Source organism: Canis aureus, chromosome X (assembly GCF_053574225.1).
Source record: "Canis aureus isolate CA01 chromosome X, VMU_Caureus_v.1.0, whole genome shotgun sequence".
Taxonomy (NCBI): Eukaryota; Metazoa; Chordata; class Mammalia; order Carnivora; family Canidae; genus Canis; species Canis aureus.
Window position 1 is genome coordinate 555,329 of NC_135649.1, and position 16,334 is coordinate 571,662.

The window sequence follows — 16,334 nt, forward strand, 5'->3', positions numbered from 1 at the left end:
GAAAAATCTCAAAGAAACAACCTAACCCCTAAAGGAGCTAGAAAAAGAACAACAAATGAAGTGTAACACCAGCAGAAGAAGGTAAATAAGAGATTAGAACAGGAATAAATGATACGATAACTAAAACAACAGTAGAAGAGATCAATGAAACAGGAGCTGGTTATGTGAAAAAAAAGTAATACAATTGATAAACCCCAGCCAGACTTGAAAAGTCCCAAATAAATAAAATCACAAATGAGAGAGGAAAAATCACAACCAGCACCACAGAAACACAAACAATTCTAAGAGAATAATATGAAAAATTTATGCCAACCCATTGGACAACCTGGAAGACATGGATAAATTCCTAGAAACACATAACCTACCAAAACAGAAAAAAGAAGAAATAGAAAATTTGAACAGACAGATAACCAGCAAAGAAAGTGAACCAGTCATCAAAATCTCCAAACAAACAAAAGGCCAGGGCCAGATGGCTTTACAGGGGAATTCTTCCAAACATTAAAAAAAAAAAAAAAGAGTTAATACCTGTTGTTCTCAAACTATTGCAAAAAATAGAAATGGAGGGAAAACTTCCAAAGTCATTCTAAGAGGCCAGCATTACCCTCAATCCAAAGCCAGACAGACTCCAGTAAAAACAGAATAGAGGCCAATATCCCTGATGCACATGGATGCAGAAGTTCTCAACAAGATACCAGCAAATCAAATCCAACAGTACATTGAAAGAATGTGGGATCCCACCAGGATCAAGTGGGATTTATTCCTGTGCCGCAAGGGTGGATCAATATTCACAGATCAATCAGTGTGATACACCACATGCATAAAAGACAGGATAGCACCCATGGGATCCTCTCAATAGATGCAGAAAAGGGATTTGACAAAGCACAACATCCATTCTAGATAGAAACCCTCAACAAAGTAGGGATAGAGGAAACACACCCCATCATAATAAAGGCCATATACAGAAACCCGCAGCAAATCTCATCCTCAATGGGGAAAAACTGAGAGCTTTTCCTCTAATTTCAGGAATAAGGATGCCCACTCTCACCGCTGTTATTTAACATAGTGCTGGAAGTCCCAGGCTCAGCAGTCAGACAACAAAAAGAAATAAAAGGTACCCAAATCAGGAAGGAAGAAGTTGAACTTTCGGTCATTGTAGAGGATGTGATGCTATATATAGAAAACCTGAGTTACTCCAAAATATTGCTAGAATTGATAGAAAAATTCAGTCAAGTCACGGAATACAAAATCAACATGCAGAAATCTGTTGTATGTCTATGCACCAATAATGAAGCAGCAGAAGGAGAAATCAAGGAATAGATCTCATTTACAACTGCACCAAAAACCATGAGATACCTAAGAATAAACCTAACCAAAGTTGGAAAGAACTGTACTGCAAAAACTATAAAACACTTATCTAAAAAATTGAAGATGACACAAAGAAATGGAATACATTCCATGCTCAGAGTTTGGAGGAACAGATATGATCAAAATAAAAAATATATTACCCCAAACAACTACACACTTAATGTAATTCCTGTCAAAATACCAACAGCATTTTTCACAGAAGTAGAAGAAAAAATAGTGAAATTTATATGGAACCATAAAAGAACCCGAATAGCCAAAGCAACCTTTTAAAAGAAAAGCAGGGGGCAGCCCGGGTGGCTCAGTAGTTTAGTGCTGTCTTCAGCCCAGGGCATGATCCTGGGGACCCGGGATCGAGACCCATGTTGGGCTCCCTGCATGGAGCCTGCGTGTCCCTCTGCCTGGGTCTCTGCGTGTGTGTGATGAATAAACGAATAAAGTCTTAAAAAAAAAAAAGCTGGAGGCATTACAATTCCGGACTTCAAGTAATATTATAACCTGTTGTGATCAGGACAGTAAGGTGCTCGCACAAAGCAGACACATGGATCCATGGAACAGGATAGAGAACCCAGAAACGGGCCTTGAATTCTATGGTCAGTCTTTGACCCAGCGGGAAAGCCCGACTGATGGAAAGAGAGAGACTCTGTTCCAGAAATGGTGTGGGGAGAAGCGGACAGCCGTGTGCGGTAGATGGACCTGGAGCACTTTCTCACACAGAAAACAAAAATAAATCAAAATTGAAACATAGCTGAAAGTCACTCGGGAGGCCCCGAATACGCGGGAAGCCCCCCCGCTCCCCCCCCCCCCCCCGGTGTCAGGACCTGAACGTGTCCCATCGCCGAGTCGCGCCCAGGCGACAGACAGGCCGCACCCCCTCCGGGAAGCTCCCACGCCCCGCCCTGCGCAGCCCGAGTGCAGGGGCCGCCTGGAGGGGCTCCCAGAGGGAGGGCCCCGCCCGGTCCAGGCGCACCTGCAGCGCTCCCGCCGCGCCGACCCGCCGCTGCTGGCACCGCGGGGCGGCGCTCGGGACCCGGGGGCGCGACAGGCCCAGCCCGGGGGGGGGGGGGGGATCAGCTGGGCGCCCGCCTGCAGCCCGGGCTCGGGTCGGCAGCCCTGGGGGCGCGGGGGGAGCCCGCAGGCTCCACGGGGGCCCGGGTCAGCGGGCTGCACCTGCCCGAGCTCCCTGTCCCTCGGGCCCCGCCCTGCCCCTCCCTACACACGGGGGACAGTGACCCCCAGGTGCCAGGTGCCGCGGCCCAGCCGGCGCGGGGGCTCGCGAGGCCGCACCGGGAGGAGCAGGCGCGGGCCAGGGCCAGTGGGGCGGCGCGGCGAGGCGGGAGCAGGGGGCCGGGTCAGCGCGCTGCCCAGACAGCGGGTGTCGCCCTGCCGACGGGCCCCCCATCCCGCGCCCGGAGGGGCCCCGCGCGACCTTCGCCGCCGCCGCCGCGCACGTCCGCCCGCAGGTGCCCCTCGCCGCCAGGGGGGGCGCGCAGTGGGGGCGAGTGCCCCTCGATGGACGTGCAGGGCGATCCCCGCTGCCTCGGGGGGCCTATTCCTGCTCCCTCGGGGGGACGGACCCCGACTCCTGTCCCTTGGCGGAGGGACCCCGACTCCTGTCCCTTGGCGGAGGGACCCTGACTCCTGTCCCTTGGTGGAGGGACCCCAATTCCTGATCCCTTGGTGGAGGGACCCCGATTCCTGATCCCTCGGGGGGAGGGACCCCGACTCCTGTCCCTTGGTGGAGGGACCCCGATTCCCGATCGCTCGGGGGGAGGGACCCCAATTCCTGCTCCCTTGGGGGGGGACCCGGGTTCCCGCTCCCTCGGAGAACAGCCCTCCTGAGAACACGGTGCCGAGGGAACGCGGCCGGCGCACACGGCCACCTACTGGTCCCAGGGTGGCCCCTGCAGCAGGTGCCTAGCGGACGCCGAGCGGCAGGGACAGGAGGCCGAGGAGCGGTCCCCGGGGGCAGGACGGGGTGCAGGGGGCAGTGAGCGCGCGGCGGCCGGGCCGTCTGCGCGGGGCGCTGCCGCGTGTGCAGCCGAGAGGGCCGACATGTCGGGGGTGCACGTGGGGGCGCGCGAGCTCCTGCACGCTCGTGGGTGGCGCCCCATGCCGTCCGCGCGGCGCAGAGCCAGCGACTTCCCGCCTTTTCTGGCGGGCGAGGGCCGGGCCAATGAGGACGCGGTGACCTCATCAGGCCTGCGTGTCACCGCGTGCGCAGCGGGGAGGGGAGGGGGTGTCGCTTTTATACGGAGCGGGGCCTCCTCGCCCGCTGCTCAGAGCTCGGGAGCAGCCGGCCCAGCGCGCCGCACGGCGGTGCACCCCGGCGCTCCTCTCTGCGCCCCGACGCCGTCTTTCGGAAGCGCAGCCCGAGGTTGGTCTCTCCACAGCCCGAGGTTGGTCTCTCCGCAGCCCGAGGTCCGTCTTTCTGCAGCCCGAGGGCCGTCTTTTGCTCCCTCGGGCGGAGGGACCCCAATTCCCGCTCCCTTGGGGGTCCCGGATTCCTGCTCCCTCGAGGGGAGGGGCCCCGATTCCTGCTCCCTGGGGGGCCCCGATTCCTGCTCCCTGGGGGGGGGGAAGAGGCCGTTATTCCTGCTCCCTGGGGGGGGGTGCCCCGATTCCTGCTCCCTCGGGAGGAGGGACCCCGATTCCTGCTCCCTCAGGGGGAGGGGCCCGATTCCTGCTCTCTCGGGGGGAGGGACCCCGGTTCCCGCTCCCTCAGAGAACAGCCCTCCTGAGAACACGGTGCCGAGGGAACGCGGCCGGCGCACACGGCCACCTACTGGTCCCAGGGTGGCCCCTGCAGCAGGTGCCTAGCGGACGCCGAGCGGCAGGGACAGGAGGCCGAGGAGCGGTCCCCGGGGGCAGGACGGGGTGCAGGGGGCAGTGAGCGCGCGGCGGCCGGGCCGTCTGTGCGGGGCGCTGCCGCGTGTGCAGCCGAGAGGGCCGACATGTCGGGGGTGCACGTGGGGGCGCGCGAGCTCCTGCACGCTCGTCGGTGGCGCCCCATGCCGTCCGCGCGGCGCAGAGCCAGCGACTTCCCGCCAGCGGCTTTTCTGGCGGGCGAGGGCCGGGCCGGGCCAATGGGGACGCGGTGACCTCATCAGGCCTGCGTGTCACCGCGTGCGCAGCGGGGCGGGGAGGGGGTGTGTCCCTCGGATACGGAGCGGGGGGGGGGGGCCTCCTCGCCCGCTGCTGAGGGCTCGGGTGCAGCCGGCTCAGCGCGCCGCACGGCGGTGCACCCCGGCGCTCCTCTCTGCGCCCCGACGCTGTTTCAGCAGCGCAGCCCGAGGCCCGTCTCTCTGCAGCCCGAGGTCGGACTCTCTGCAGCCCGAGGTCGGACTCTCTGCAGCCCGAGGTCGGTCTCTCTGCAGCCCGAGGTCGGACTCTCTGCAGCCCGAGGTCGGTCTCTGCAGCCCGAGGTCGGACTCTCTGTAGCCCGAGGTCGGTCTCTGCAGCCCGAGGTCGGACTCTCTGCAGCCCGAGGTCAGTCTCTCTACAGCCCGAGGTCGGTCTCTCTGCAGCGCGAGGCCCGTCTCTCCGCAGCCTGAGGTCGGTCTCTGCAGCCCGAGGTCGGACTCTCTGCAGCCTGAGGCCCGTCTCTCCGCAGCCCGAGGTCGGTCTCTGCAGCCCGAGGTCGGACACTCTGCAGCCCGAGTTCGGTCTCTCTGCAGCCCGAGGTCGGTCTCTCTGCAGCCTGAGGCCCGTCTGTCTGCAGCCCTTGCCCCGTCTCTCCGCAGCCCGAGGCCGGTGTCTCTCTGTCCGCAGCCCGATGTCTCTGCAGCCCAAGCCCCATGTCCCCGCGGCCCGACGCCCGACCGTCCGCAGCCCGGGGTCTCCGCAGCCCGAGGCCCGTGGCTCCGCGGCCCGACGCCCGACCGTCCGCAGCCCGGGGTCTCCGCAGCCCGAGGCCCGTGGCTCCGCGGCCCGACGCCCGAGCGTCCGCAGCCCGGGGTCTCCGCAGCCCGAGGCCCGTGGCTCCGCGGCCCGACGCCCGAGCGTCCGCAGCCCGGGGTCTCCGCAGCCCGAGGCCCGTGGCTCCGCGGCCCGACGCCCGAGCGTCCCCAGCCGGGCCGCAGCCGGGCCGCAGCCCGAGGCCCCGCGCCGAGCGCCGCCGAGGCCCCGCGCGCGGCTCAGGGGGAGCCGTGGAGGGCGGGCCGGCCGCCCGAGGTCGTGCCGCTCGCGCAGCGCCCGCGCGGGGCTGGCCTTCTCCGTGTGCCAGATGGAGCGCCTCCTGCGGGCCGGCCGCTACGCCAAGCGCCTGGGCGCGTCCGCCCCCATCTTCCTGGCGGCCGTCATCCAGTTCCTGACGGCCACCGTGCTGGGGCTGGCGGGCGACGAGGCCCGGCACAGGCGCACCGCGTACATCACCCCGGAGCTCGTGGACCGGGCGCTGCACAACCACGAGCTGCTCAGCGGCTTGTTCACGATGACCACCGTGTCCCAGGTGGCCCCGGCCCGGTACTAGCCGCCCCCGGCCCCTGATGCCCGCCGCCGCCCGGGGAGCCGCCGGGGGGGCTCGGTGACCCCCGCGTCCCCGCAATAAAAGGCGCAGAGACAACCAGACGTGTGCGCCTCGCTCACTGGGTGCGGGACGGCGCCTCGGGGGGAGGGCGGGGGGGCGGGGGGGAGGTTGGGGTTTGGGGTTGTGGGCGAGGTTGGGGTGGGGGTGCGGGGCTCGGGGATGACGGGGGGTTGGGGTGCCCTCGGCGGTGCACGATGGGGGTGATGGAGGATTTGGGGTGTGGCGTGGGGCGCGGGTTCGTGGGTGTGGTGCGGGGTTCGGTCATGCGGTCTGGAGCATTGTTGGGGTGCAGGGACGGGGTCTGTGGCGGGGTCCGGCTGGGGTGCAGGGGTGGTGGTGGGGTCCGGCTGGGGTGCGGGGACGGGGACTGCTCGGGGTCCGGCTGGGGTGCGGGGTCGGCTCAGAGTCCGCGATGACACCCAAGACCGGCTTCTCTCGGGGTCAGGGCAGGGTTGGCCGGGTTGGGGGTTACGTTGGGGCATAGAAGACCCCCACACACACCGCACGGCCGGTCCCGAGGACGATGGCGCGTGTGGGGCTGGAGTCCAGGACCAGGTGTAACAGCCGCCGGTCCCCAGTCTAGAATTTGCCTGGACAAGGGCACAGCACAGTGTGAGGCCTCTGGCCACAACCTTCTGGCTTATGAGCTTTGCCCCTGGGAAGGGTTTTCCCCCAGACCCCTTGATGTGCACATGGGTCTGTAACTTGCATCAGGCCATTGGGTCTTAAAGCCAGAGTAATGGCTGAGTGTGAGACCTACGTCTTTTTAGTTATTGTTATTTCTTTACGCCCTATGTAGTTTCAATTTTATTAGGAATTTTATTGCTACAACTTTCCTGCTAGGTACTGGTGCTTTACTGGAACTTTAATACGCTCATTTTTATAATGGGAACAGAATACGTGGCCTCCATTTTAGATTGTTATTGGAAGAGCTAAAGAGAGATAAACATGTAAAATCGTATATGCATACATATGTGGATATATGATATATAAAAATACATTTTATGATTTATAAAAATAGAGTTCTGCTAGAGTAAGAATTTTATTTATTTATTTAAGATTTTATTTATTCATAGAGACAGAGAGAGAGAGGCAGAGACCAGGCAGAGGGAGAAGCAGGCTCCATGCAGGGAGCCCAACGTGGGACTCGATCCCGGGTCTCCAGGATCATGCCCGGGCTGAAGGCAGTGCTAAACCGCTGCACCACCCGGGCTGCCCTAGAGTAAGAATTTACTAAGAGTTTGGGTTGGTACTATTTACAGTCTGTGATACTATTATTTCTTTTACATTTCTTATTTAGTATTTTTATGTCATACAGTGAAATCAACCTCTTTGGAGCCCCATTCTGTGAATTTAATACTTGGAGAAATGTGTGTATCCACCACCACAATCAGGACATGAACAGCTCCATCAACCCAAAAGTCTAGTTTGGTACCCCAGTCCCTTTTTAGTTGTCATGATTTTTGTTGAATTAACACTTGTTGAGGGGAGCCCCAGGGAAGGGTGTTGGACGATGAGCCGAAGTTCAACCAAGAGTGAAAGGGAAAGGGAAGCAGAGAAGTATATCACTCGTACCTCCTTGAAGAGGTGCACAGCATGTCTGGAGTGACACATGGGGAGGTCTCGGCAGGGCACGTGCAGAGGGGGCAGCAGGCCGTGGAGCATATGCCTTTACTAATAAGTTCATGGGTGAAAAGTTTCTGGGGTTTCTGGGCTAAGGCTGGATTGAGCACTTCAAAACAAAAAGAAGAGTGGTGATTTGGTAAGCTCTGTGGGAGTCCTAAGGGACCCGTAAAGGGAGGAGCCAGCACGCAGGAGAGACTGTTTAACACTGGGGAGACTGGGAAAGTCCTACCCGTGCTTAGGCCTACTTGTGACTCGGCTGTCATCCAGAGCACGTCCTTGAGGGTAAGCTAGCGTCTGCTCGACTCCTGCATGTTGTTGAAGCGGCAGTATTCTGGAGTAAACTCTAAGCACTAGTCAAACCCTTTCCTCACCTCATCTTGAACAACCACTGCTCTGTTCTCCCTCTCTGTGGAATAGCCTTTCCCAGAACAACTTGTGTATATAATTCATACAGTATGTCACCTTCGAAACTGGCTCCTGTCACTCAACATATTTTTGAGGCTTATCTAGATTGTTTATCTAGAATGTATCAATAGTTGTGTTTTATTGTCAAGTTTTATTCCATTATATGGATATACCACATTTTGTTTGATCATTTGCATAGTGCAGGACATTTTGGTTTCCAGGTTTGGGGAATCTTGAATAAACTGCTATAAACATTTATGGATAGCTTTTGTATAAACATGAATTTTCATTTCCCTAGGGTGAACACTAAGGATTTGAACTACTAAATCATATGAAAAGTTCCTCAGCCCGCTTCCCAATTAGCCTGACCCTCATTTCCTATAGGCAACCACTGATCTTATTTTTCCCCACCATATATTAGTTTTGCTTATTCTAGAACTTCAAATAAATGGAATAAGACATGCAAGTACTTTCAGTGAAGCCTCGAGATTTATCCATATTTTTGCACATATCAATGACCTATTCCTTTCCATCATTGTTATTTAGTTTTATTGATAAACTACACTTTATTTATATATTCAAACTCTGATCAAAAATGGCCTGTTTAGTTTTTTATTATCATGAATATAGCTACTATGAAGGTTTGTGTTCAAGGTTTTGTGTGTAAATGTTTTCATTTCTCTTGGATAATTCCTAAAGTGGAAGTGTCAAATGTATACCTAGCTTTATAAGAAATTGCTTAGCTGTTTTCCAGTGTTTGTATCATTTTACACTCCCAGTATGTGTGAGGGTCCCAGTTGTTCCGTATTTTTGCCTACATTCAGTGGTGTCAGCTGGTTAGCTTTAGCCATTCTACACCAGGTACATATATAGTGATACCTCATTGTGGTTTTAGTTTGCAAATAACTAATGATGAGAGATGTTGAGCACATTTCAATTTTCCATTTTGGTAGGTTCTTAGACTTGTCAAAAGCACAATAACCCTTTTCCCACTAAAGAACGTATGATCCTTAATATTTTCTCTTCTCCTTGACTTCCTGAAACTTAAATACTATGATGGGAAAAAGGTTATTGTGGTTTTGGTGTACACAGGATAGCCGCACCATGTCAGGTCTATGTAGAACTTTGTTATTATCTTTATTACGAGTCTAGGAATTTTTAAAGGAGATGGGTCTGGGTGCCAGGTTGATAAAGGGTGTACTTGTGATCGTTAATTTTATATGTCAAATTGGTCAGGCCACTGTACCCTGACATTTGCTCAAAATTTACCTTTGATGTTTCTGTGAGCTTATTTTGTACTTGAGCTTGACATTTAATCAGTGGACTTTGAGTAAAGCGGATTACCAGTCCCCATTTGTTGATAGCTCTCACTCAATCAATTAAAAGCCTTAATAGAAACCCCCTTGGAAGAAGAGGGAACTTAGCCATTAAGCCTGCAAACTGCCTTTGAACTCCAACTGTACTTCTTTTGTGTGTCTCTAGACTGCTGGCCTATCCTGCAGATTTTGAGATTTTCAACCCTTCACAATCATGTAAACCAATACCTTAAAATCAATCTATTTTTAGATATAAGCAGACATATGTATATGTATGTATATGTACACATATACAAGTATACACACACATTATACATACAAAGATTCTGTTCATTTATATCTCTAGAGAAATCCAATGCTGCTCATATACCTAACACCAGGGTTTTTGGTAACCTCTCTATATCCTCAATGCAAGGAGTTAGACCAGAGGCCTAAGGAGGCTTTTTCTTAAACCCAAACCCAAATACTATCACCAGTCACATTCCGTAACTCCTAAGCATTCTTGTCATAAGACAGTAAGAAAGCTGCCCAGGCCTACATTTCCGGTTGGGAAGATTGTACCAGAAAAAGCTAAGTTACAAAGGAGGATACACCCTAACACTGTTGCAATAAGTTAGACTAGGCTTTTAGGGCTCCGAAAGACCCTTCCAGGCAGCCACGTGAGTGCGCAGGACTGGTGGCGGAGTCTGTCAGATGGGCCTCTTTTGTATTTTCTTACCTACTGACTGCTTCCCCGTTGCTGAAATGGCGGCATGAGGACTACCCTAACCGTCCCACCCATTTACAGGCGCTTAACTCACGGTGACCACCGCCTACACATCCCCCAACACACACACACACTAAAGGCAAAACAGAACTGCCGAACCGCGTCCTTAAACCTCACCCCACCAGATCGGTTCCGTACACAGCCTCAGGCTAAGGGGTGCATTTTCTGAAAGCAGAAGGACTGAGAGGGAGATTACATTCTGGAGAGTTCTCACTGGCCCTCCCAAACCCCTAAAGACAAGTGGAATGTAAAAACACGCGGCTAGTAACGTTTGCACGCGACATTTGGACCAAAAAGCCTTGAAAATGTAGGATTCTGAAACAGGATGCTGTCCTCTTGGGCAAGAAAGGCGCGGTCTCGCAGGCCGAGGACCACGCAATAGGACAGAAGCACGCTGATTCAACACATCTGAGTTACCTACCAGTGGCGGGAAGGCGCCCAGGACAAGTAAGTCCCAGCGTGGCCCAGGCCCACGTCTGAGAATGGAACCTAGGCCCACAACCCTGAGTTCCAAGGCACGCCAGACACCTCGACAGTCGAACGTGGGCCCCTGCTTTGCGCGGGACACATTCGCCTTGGCGCCGAGGAAGGCCCACGCGGCCAAGGTTGTCTGTGGATTGACTGTGCGGCACAGCCCGAGCAGCAGGCGCACGGACCGCTGCGAGTGAACGACCACACTGCGGCCCGAAGCACAGCCACCCGCTCTTCCCCTTGCTGCCTCCCGACAGGTGGAGCAGCTATTCCGCGTTACGGAGGAAGGCGAACCGCAGGCGAGAGGCATCAGAACGGCTTTATTGTGGATTTAGGGCAGCAGCCCCGAGGGCCCGTGCCATCTAGTGCTCCCCAGGGGTACGCGTGGGGCGTGGGCAACAAAGGAGAACCTGGGTGAGCACCTGGAGAGACACCGGCCTGCGCTAAAGCAGATCCCCGACGAACAAAAAACAGAACCGAGAGGCGTGTGCAACATCCAACCGTCCGACTTGCAACAGAGGTGTACGGGAGGGTGGGGGTGGGGGTGGGGGCCCGCAGGGGAGTTGGGTGCAAGAAGAGGCCAGGGGTAAAGGGGCCGCTCGGTGTCCCGTGGCCCGTCTTGGGGAAGAGAGCCAAGTCCTCCAGGCTGACCCCGTGATGCTGGGGTGGTTGCCGCGCCAGGGACGGCACGAAGCCTGTGGGATGCGGGAGGCTGCAGTCCAGCAGCGTCCGGTGGAGGCGGGCGGGCGAAGAGCAAGACAGGTGCGAGTGCCGGGCCCCTGCCCGTCGGTCCGGCCCGCGGTCCAACGGCGGGGCAGCAGCAGGCCACGGGGCCAGAGGCGGAAAGCGGCTTCGGGGCTGGCGCGCGCGAGTGGTCAGACGCCCTGCCCCGACGGGGACACGGCTTCCTGCAGAACGAGGTGCAGCAGGTGGTTCTGCTCCGCACTGAGCAGCGGCCACATGTCCACCTGCAGCGACTTGACGGCCTCCGTGTCCTTCTCGTGGGTGGCCATGACCAGGGACTGGAGCAGCAGGAACAGCTCGTCGGGAAGCTGGCCGGCGCCGTCGGGCCCGTGGCCGTCGAAGGCCTCCCAGGAGTACTTCTCCAGCGTGTGGGCGTGCTCGGGCAGCAGCTTGGCGGGCGGCGGCTGCAGCAGGAGCAGCAGCAGCACGCGGGACACCTCGCAGCGGACCAGCACGTCCGAGAAGGCGCCCAGCGTGGCGGGCGCGGGCGTGGGCGCGGGCGCGGCAGGCAGCAGGGCGGCGGGCAGGGCCGGGGCGGCGGCGGGGCCCAGCGGGGCGGAGGCCGAGGCCGACGAGGACGAGGCCGACGAGGACGAGGACGAGGCCGAGGCCGACGAGGTCGACGCCGCCGCCGGCGGGGCCAGGGGCAGCGGCGGGGCGGGCGGCGGCGGGGCCGGGGGCGGCTGCCGCAGCGGGTGGCTGCCGTGCTCCCGCGCCAGGCGCTGCATGCGCGTGAAGACGGCCAGGGCGCCGCTGTAGTCGCGCGCCAGCAGCTGGCAGGAGGCGGCGTCGCCCAGCGCCTGCAGCGCGGCCAGGGGCAGCTGCGGCAGGTGCAGCTGCGCGGCGCGCAGGAAGTGGCCGGCGGCGGCGGCCGGCTGGCCCAGGTCGCGCAGGGCGGCGGCCAGCTCGAGGCACAGGCCGGCGGCGGCGGCCGGCTGGCCCAGCTCCAGGTGCAGGCGCACGGCGGCGCCCAGCGCGCTGGCGGCGGCCTGCAGCGGCTCCCCGTAGGCCGCGGGGCAGGCGAGGCGCTGGCGGGCGTCGCGCTCCTGCCGCAGGAAGAGGCGCGCGGCCTCGGTCAGCGCCAGCGCCTCCCCGGGCCCGTGGAACAGCGCCTGCTGGCAGCGCGCCACGGCCAGCTGGCACCACGCGGCGTACGGCAGGCACTCCTGCGCGCGCAGCTCCCGGCCCAGCTGCGCGAACTGCTCGCCCGCCTCCGCCACGTTCGGCTTCCGCAGGAACCGCTTACGCAGCTTGCTCGACACCTGCCGGTAGCGGGCCAGGAAGTCCCCGGCCTCGGGCCCCGGGCCCGCGCCGCCGCCGCCGCCGCCGCCGCCGCCGCCCGGGCCGCCGCCGCCGCCGCCGCCCAGGCCGCCCGCCGCCGCCGCCGCCATCTTGCCCGCACGCGCGCACGCCCGACGTGCCCGCGTCCCCCGGCCCCCGCCCCCTGCGGGCCCCGCCCCCCTGCGGACCCCGCGCATGCGTGCGCCGCCCCCCGCCGTCCCGCCGGACGGAACCGAGCGCGCGGGCCGGCGCGGGGCCTGGGCGGCCGCGGCCCTTCCGAGGCGACCCCGACCCCGGGTCGGCCCGCGCCCCCCGGCCCCTCCCGGCCCCTGCCGGCCCCCGAGCTAACGTCGCGGCGCCGGCCCGCCTGGCCCCGAGGCCGCTTGGCCGGAGTCAGGATGGTCCCCGACCCCCAGCCTTCCGTCAAAGCCCTGTCCCCTCGAGTCCGCGCCGGCACCTGTGTCCCCCAACAGTCCGCGCCGGCAGCTGTGTCCCCCTCCATCCCGCAGCCAGCTTGTTACTGCACCGGCGTTCACCCCATCACCACGCCGCAGGCATGGTCCTGAGCTCCAGCCCCACACACACCATCGTCCACGGGACTGGCCCGTGCGGTGGGGGGGGGTCTTCTATGCCCCAGCGTCACTCCCAGCCCAGCCACCCCCTGTCCTGACCCCGAGCAGTCCCCGTCCCCGCACCCCAGCCGGACCCCACCACCACCCCTGCACCCCAGCCGGACCCCGCCACAGACCCCGTCCCTGCACCCCAACAATGCTCCAGACCGCATGACCGAACCCCGCACCACACCCACGAACCCGCGCCCCACGCCACACCCCAAATCCTCCATCACCCCCATCGTGCACCGCCGAGGGCACCCCAACCCCCCGTCATCCCCGAGCCCCGCACCCCCACCCCAACCTCGCCCACAACCCCAAACCCCAACCTCCCCCCCGCCCCCCCGCCCTCCCCCCGAGGCGCGTCCCGCACCCAGTGAGCGAGGCGCACACGTCTGGTTGTCTCTGCGCCTTTTATTGCGGGGACGCGGGGGTCACCGAGCCCCCCCGGCGGCTCCCCGGGCGGCGGCGGGCATCAGGGGCCGGGGGCGGCTAGTACCGGGCCGGGGCCACCTGGGACACGGTGGTCATCGTGAACAAGCCGCTGAGCAGCTCGTGGTTGTGCAGCGCCCGGTCCACGAGCTCCGGGGTGATGTACGCGGTGCGCCTGTGCCGGGCCTCGTCGCCCGCCAGCCCCAGCACGGTGGCCGTCAGGAACTGGATGACGGCCGCCAGGAAGATGGGGGCGGACGCGCCCAGGCGCTTGGCGTAGCGGCCGGCCCGCAGGAGGCGCTCCATCTGGCACACGGAGAAGGCCAGCCCCGCGCGGGCGCTGCGCGAGCGGCACGACCTCGGGCGGCCGGCCCGCCCTCCACGGCTCCCCCTGAGCCGCGCGCGGGGCCTCGGCGGCGCTCGGCGCGGGGCCTCGGGCTGCGGCCCGGCTGCGGCCCGGCTGGGGACGCTCGGGCGTCGGGCCGCGGAGCCACGGGCCTCGGGCTGCGGAGACCCCGGGCTGCGGACGCTCGGGCGTCGGGCCGCGGAGCCACGGGCCTCGGGCTGCGGAGACCCCGGGCTGCGGACGCTCGGGCGTCGGGCCGCGGAGCCACGGGCCTCGGGCTGCGGAGACCCCGGGCTGCGGACGCTCGGGCGTCGGGCCGCGGAGCCACGGGCCTCGGGCTGCGGAGACCCCGGGCTGCGGACGGTCGGGCGTCGGGCCGCGGGGACATGGGGCTTGGGCTGCAGAGACATCGGGCTGCGGACAGAGAGACACCGGCCTCGGGCTGCGGAGAGACGGGGCAAGGGCTGCAGACAGACGGGCCTCAGGCTGCAGAGAGACCGACCTCGGGCTGCAGAGAGACCGAACTCGGGCTGCAGAGTGTCCGACCTCGGGCTGCAGAGACCGACCTCGGGCTGCGGAGAGACGGGCCTCAGGCTGCAGAGAGTCCGACCTCGGGCTGCAGAGACCGACCTCAGGCTGCGGAGAGACGGGCCTCGCGCTGCAGAGAGACCGACCTCGGGCTGTAGAGAGACTGACCTCGGGCTGCAGAGAGTCCGACCTCGGGCTGCAGAGACCGACCTCGGGCTACAGAGAGTCCGACCTCGGGCTGCAGAGACCGACCTCGGGCTGCAGAGAGTCCGACCTCGGGCTGCAGAGAGACCGACCTCGGGCTGCAGAGAGTCCGACCTCGGGCTGCAGAGAGTCCGACCTCGGGCTGCAGAGAGACGGGCCTCGGGCTGCGCTGCTGAAACAGCGTCGGGGCGCAGAGAGGAGCGCCGGGGTGCACCGCCGTGCGGCGCGCTGAGCCGGCTGCACCCGAGCCCTCAGCAGCGGGCGAGGAGGCCCCCCCCCCCCGCTCCGTATCCGAGGGACACACCCCCTCCCCGCCCCGCTGCGCACGCGGTGACACGCAGGCCTGATGAGGTCACCGCGTCCCCATTGGCCCGGCCCGGCCCTCGCCCGCCAGAAAAGCCGCTGGCGGGAAGTCGCTGGCTCTGCGCCGCGCGGACGGCATGGGGCGCCACCGACGAGCGTGCAGGAGCTCGCGCGCCCCCACGTGCACCCCCGACATGTCGGCCCTCTCGGCTGCACACGCGGCAGCGCCCCGCACAGACGGCCCGGCCGCCGCGCGCTCACTGCCCCCTGCACCCCGTCCTGCCCCCGGGGACCGCTCCTCGGCCTCCTGTCCCTGCCGCTCGGCGTCCGCTAGGCACCTGCTGCAGGGGCCACCCTGGGACCAGTAGGTGGCCGTGTGCGCCGGCCGCGTTCCCTCGGCACCGTGTTCTCAGGAGGGCTGTTCTCTGAGGGAGCGGGAACCGGGGTCCCTCCCCCCGAGAGAGCAGGAATCGGGCCCCTCCCCCTGAGGGAGCAGGAATCGGGGTCCCTCCTCCCGAGGGAGCAGGAATCGGGGCACCCCCCCCCAGGGAGCAGGAATAACGGCCTCTTCCCCCCCCCCAGGGAGCAGGAATCGGGGCCCCCCAGGGAGCAGGAATCGGGGCCCCTCCCCTCGAGGGAGCAGGAATCCGGGACCCCCAAGGGAGCGGGAATTGGGGTCCCTCCGCCCGAGGGAGCAAAAGACGGCCCTCGGGCTGCAGAAAGACGGACCTCGGGCTGCGGAGAGACCAACCTCGGGCTGTGGAGAGACCAACCTCGGGCTGCGCTTCCGAAAGACGGCGTCGGGGCGCAGAGAGGAGCGCCGGGGTGCACCGCCGTGCGGCGCGCTGGGCCGGCTGCTCCCGAGCTCTGAGCAGCGGGCGAGGAGGCCCCGCTCCGTATAAAAGCGACACCCCCTCCCCTCCCCGCTGCGCACGCGGTGACACGCAGGCCTGATGAGGTCACCGCGTCCTCATTGGCCCGGCCCTCGCCCGCCAGAAAAGGCGGGAAGTCGCTGGCTCTGCGCCGCGCGGACGGCATGGGGCGCCACCCACGAGCGTGCAGGAGCTCGCGCGCCCCCACGTGCACCCCCGACATGTCGGCCCTCTCGGCTGCACACGCGGCAGCGCCCCGCGCAGACGGCCCGGCCGCCGCGCGCTCACTGCCCCCTGCACCCCGTCCTGCCCCCGGGGACCGCTCCTCGGCCTCCTGTCCCTGCCGCTCGGCGTCCGCTAGGCACCTGCTGCAGGGGCCACCCTGGGACCAGTAGGTGGCCGTGTGCGCCGGCCGCGTTCCCTCGGCACCGTGTTCTCAGGAGGGCTGTTCTCCGAGGGAGCGGGAACCCGGGTCCCCCCCCAAGGGAGCAGGAATTGGGGTCCCTCCCCCCGAGCGATCGGGAATCGGGGTCCCTCCA

General features: G+C 62.3%; 3 protein-coding genes across 3 annotated transcripts; 1 reads left to right on the top strand and 2 right to left on the bottom strand.

The window, feature by feature from the left end:
* The first annotated feature begins 3,417 nt into the window (after nt 1-3,417).
* Nucleotides 3,418-5,926, top strand: LOC144308297 (uncharacterized). The gene is made up of 3 exons (XM_077888626.1): nt 3,418-3,761; nt 4,890-4,981; nt 5,106-5,926. The coding sequence occupies exons 1-3, from the start codon at nt 3,418-3,420 to the stop codon at nt 5,831-5,833; spliced, it is 1,164 nt and encodes a 387-aa protein (XP_077744752.1). The 3' UTR covers nt 5,834-5,926.
* A 5,324-nt stretch (nt 5,927-11,250) lies between these two features.
* On the bottom strand, nt 11,251-12,609 carry LOC144308300 (40-kDa huntingtin-associated protein-like). Its single transcript, XM_077888635.1, has one exon. It carries the CDS (start codon nt 12,607-12,609, stop codon nt 11,350-11,352), a length of 1,260 nt encoding a protein of 419 aa, XP_077744761.1. The 3' UTR covers nt 11,251-11,349.
* A 900-nt stretch (nt 12,610-13,509) lies between these two features.
* On the bottom strand, nt 13,510-16,018 carry LOC144308301 (uncharacterized). Its single transcript, XM_077888637.1, has 3 exons — nt 15,675-16,018; nt 14,455-14,546; nt 13,510-14,330 (listed from the first exon to the last, which is right to left on the bottom strand). The coding sequence occupies exons 1-3, from the start codon at nt 16,016-16,018 to the stop codon at nt 13,603-13,605; spliced, it is 1,164 nt and encodes a 387-aa protein (XP_077744763.1). The 3' UTR covers nt 13,510-13,602.
* Between the last annotated feature and the right edge of the window lie 316 nt (nt 16,019-16,334).

Excerpts from the sequence above, each read along its gene's own strand:
- LOC144308297 (XM_077888626.1), top strand. The coding sequence starts at position 3,418 with ATGTCGGGGGTGCACGTGGGGGCGCGCGAGCTCCTGCACGCTCGTGGG. Across the intron at positions 3,762-4,889 it reads TGGTCTCTCCACAGCCCGAG|CGCGAGGCCCGTCTCTCCGC; the intron begins GTTGGTCTCTCC and ends GTCTCTCTGCAG. Across the intron at positions 4,982-5,105 it reads CCGTCTCTCCGCAGCCCGAG|CCCGAGGCCGGTGTCTCTCT; the intron begins GTCGGTCTCTGC and ends GTCTCTCCGCAG.
- LOC144308300 (XM_077888635.1), bottom strand. The coding sequence starts at position 12,609 with ATGGCGGCGGCGGCGGCGGGCGGCCTGGGCGGCGGCGGCGGCGGCGGC.
- LOC144308301 (XM_077888637.1), bottom strand. The coding sequence starts at position 16,018 with ATGTCGGGGGTGCACGTGGGGGCGCGCGAGCTCCTGCACGCTCGTGGG. Across the intron at positions 14,547-15,674 it reads TGGTCTCTCCACAGCCCGAG|CGCGAGGCCCGTCTCTCCGC; the intron begins GTTGGTCTCTCC and ends GTCTCTCTGCAG. Across the intron at positions 14,331-14,454 it reads CCGTCTCTCCGCAGCCCGAG|CCCGAGGCCGGTGTCTCTCT; the intron begins GTCGGTCTCTGC and ends GTCTCTCCGCAG.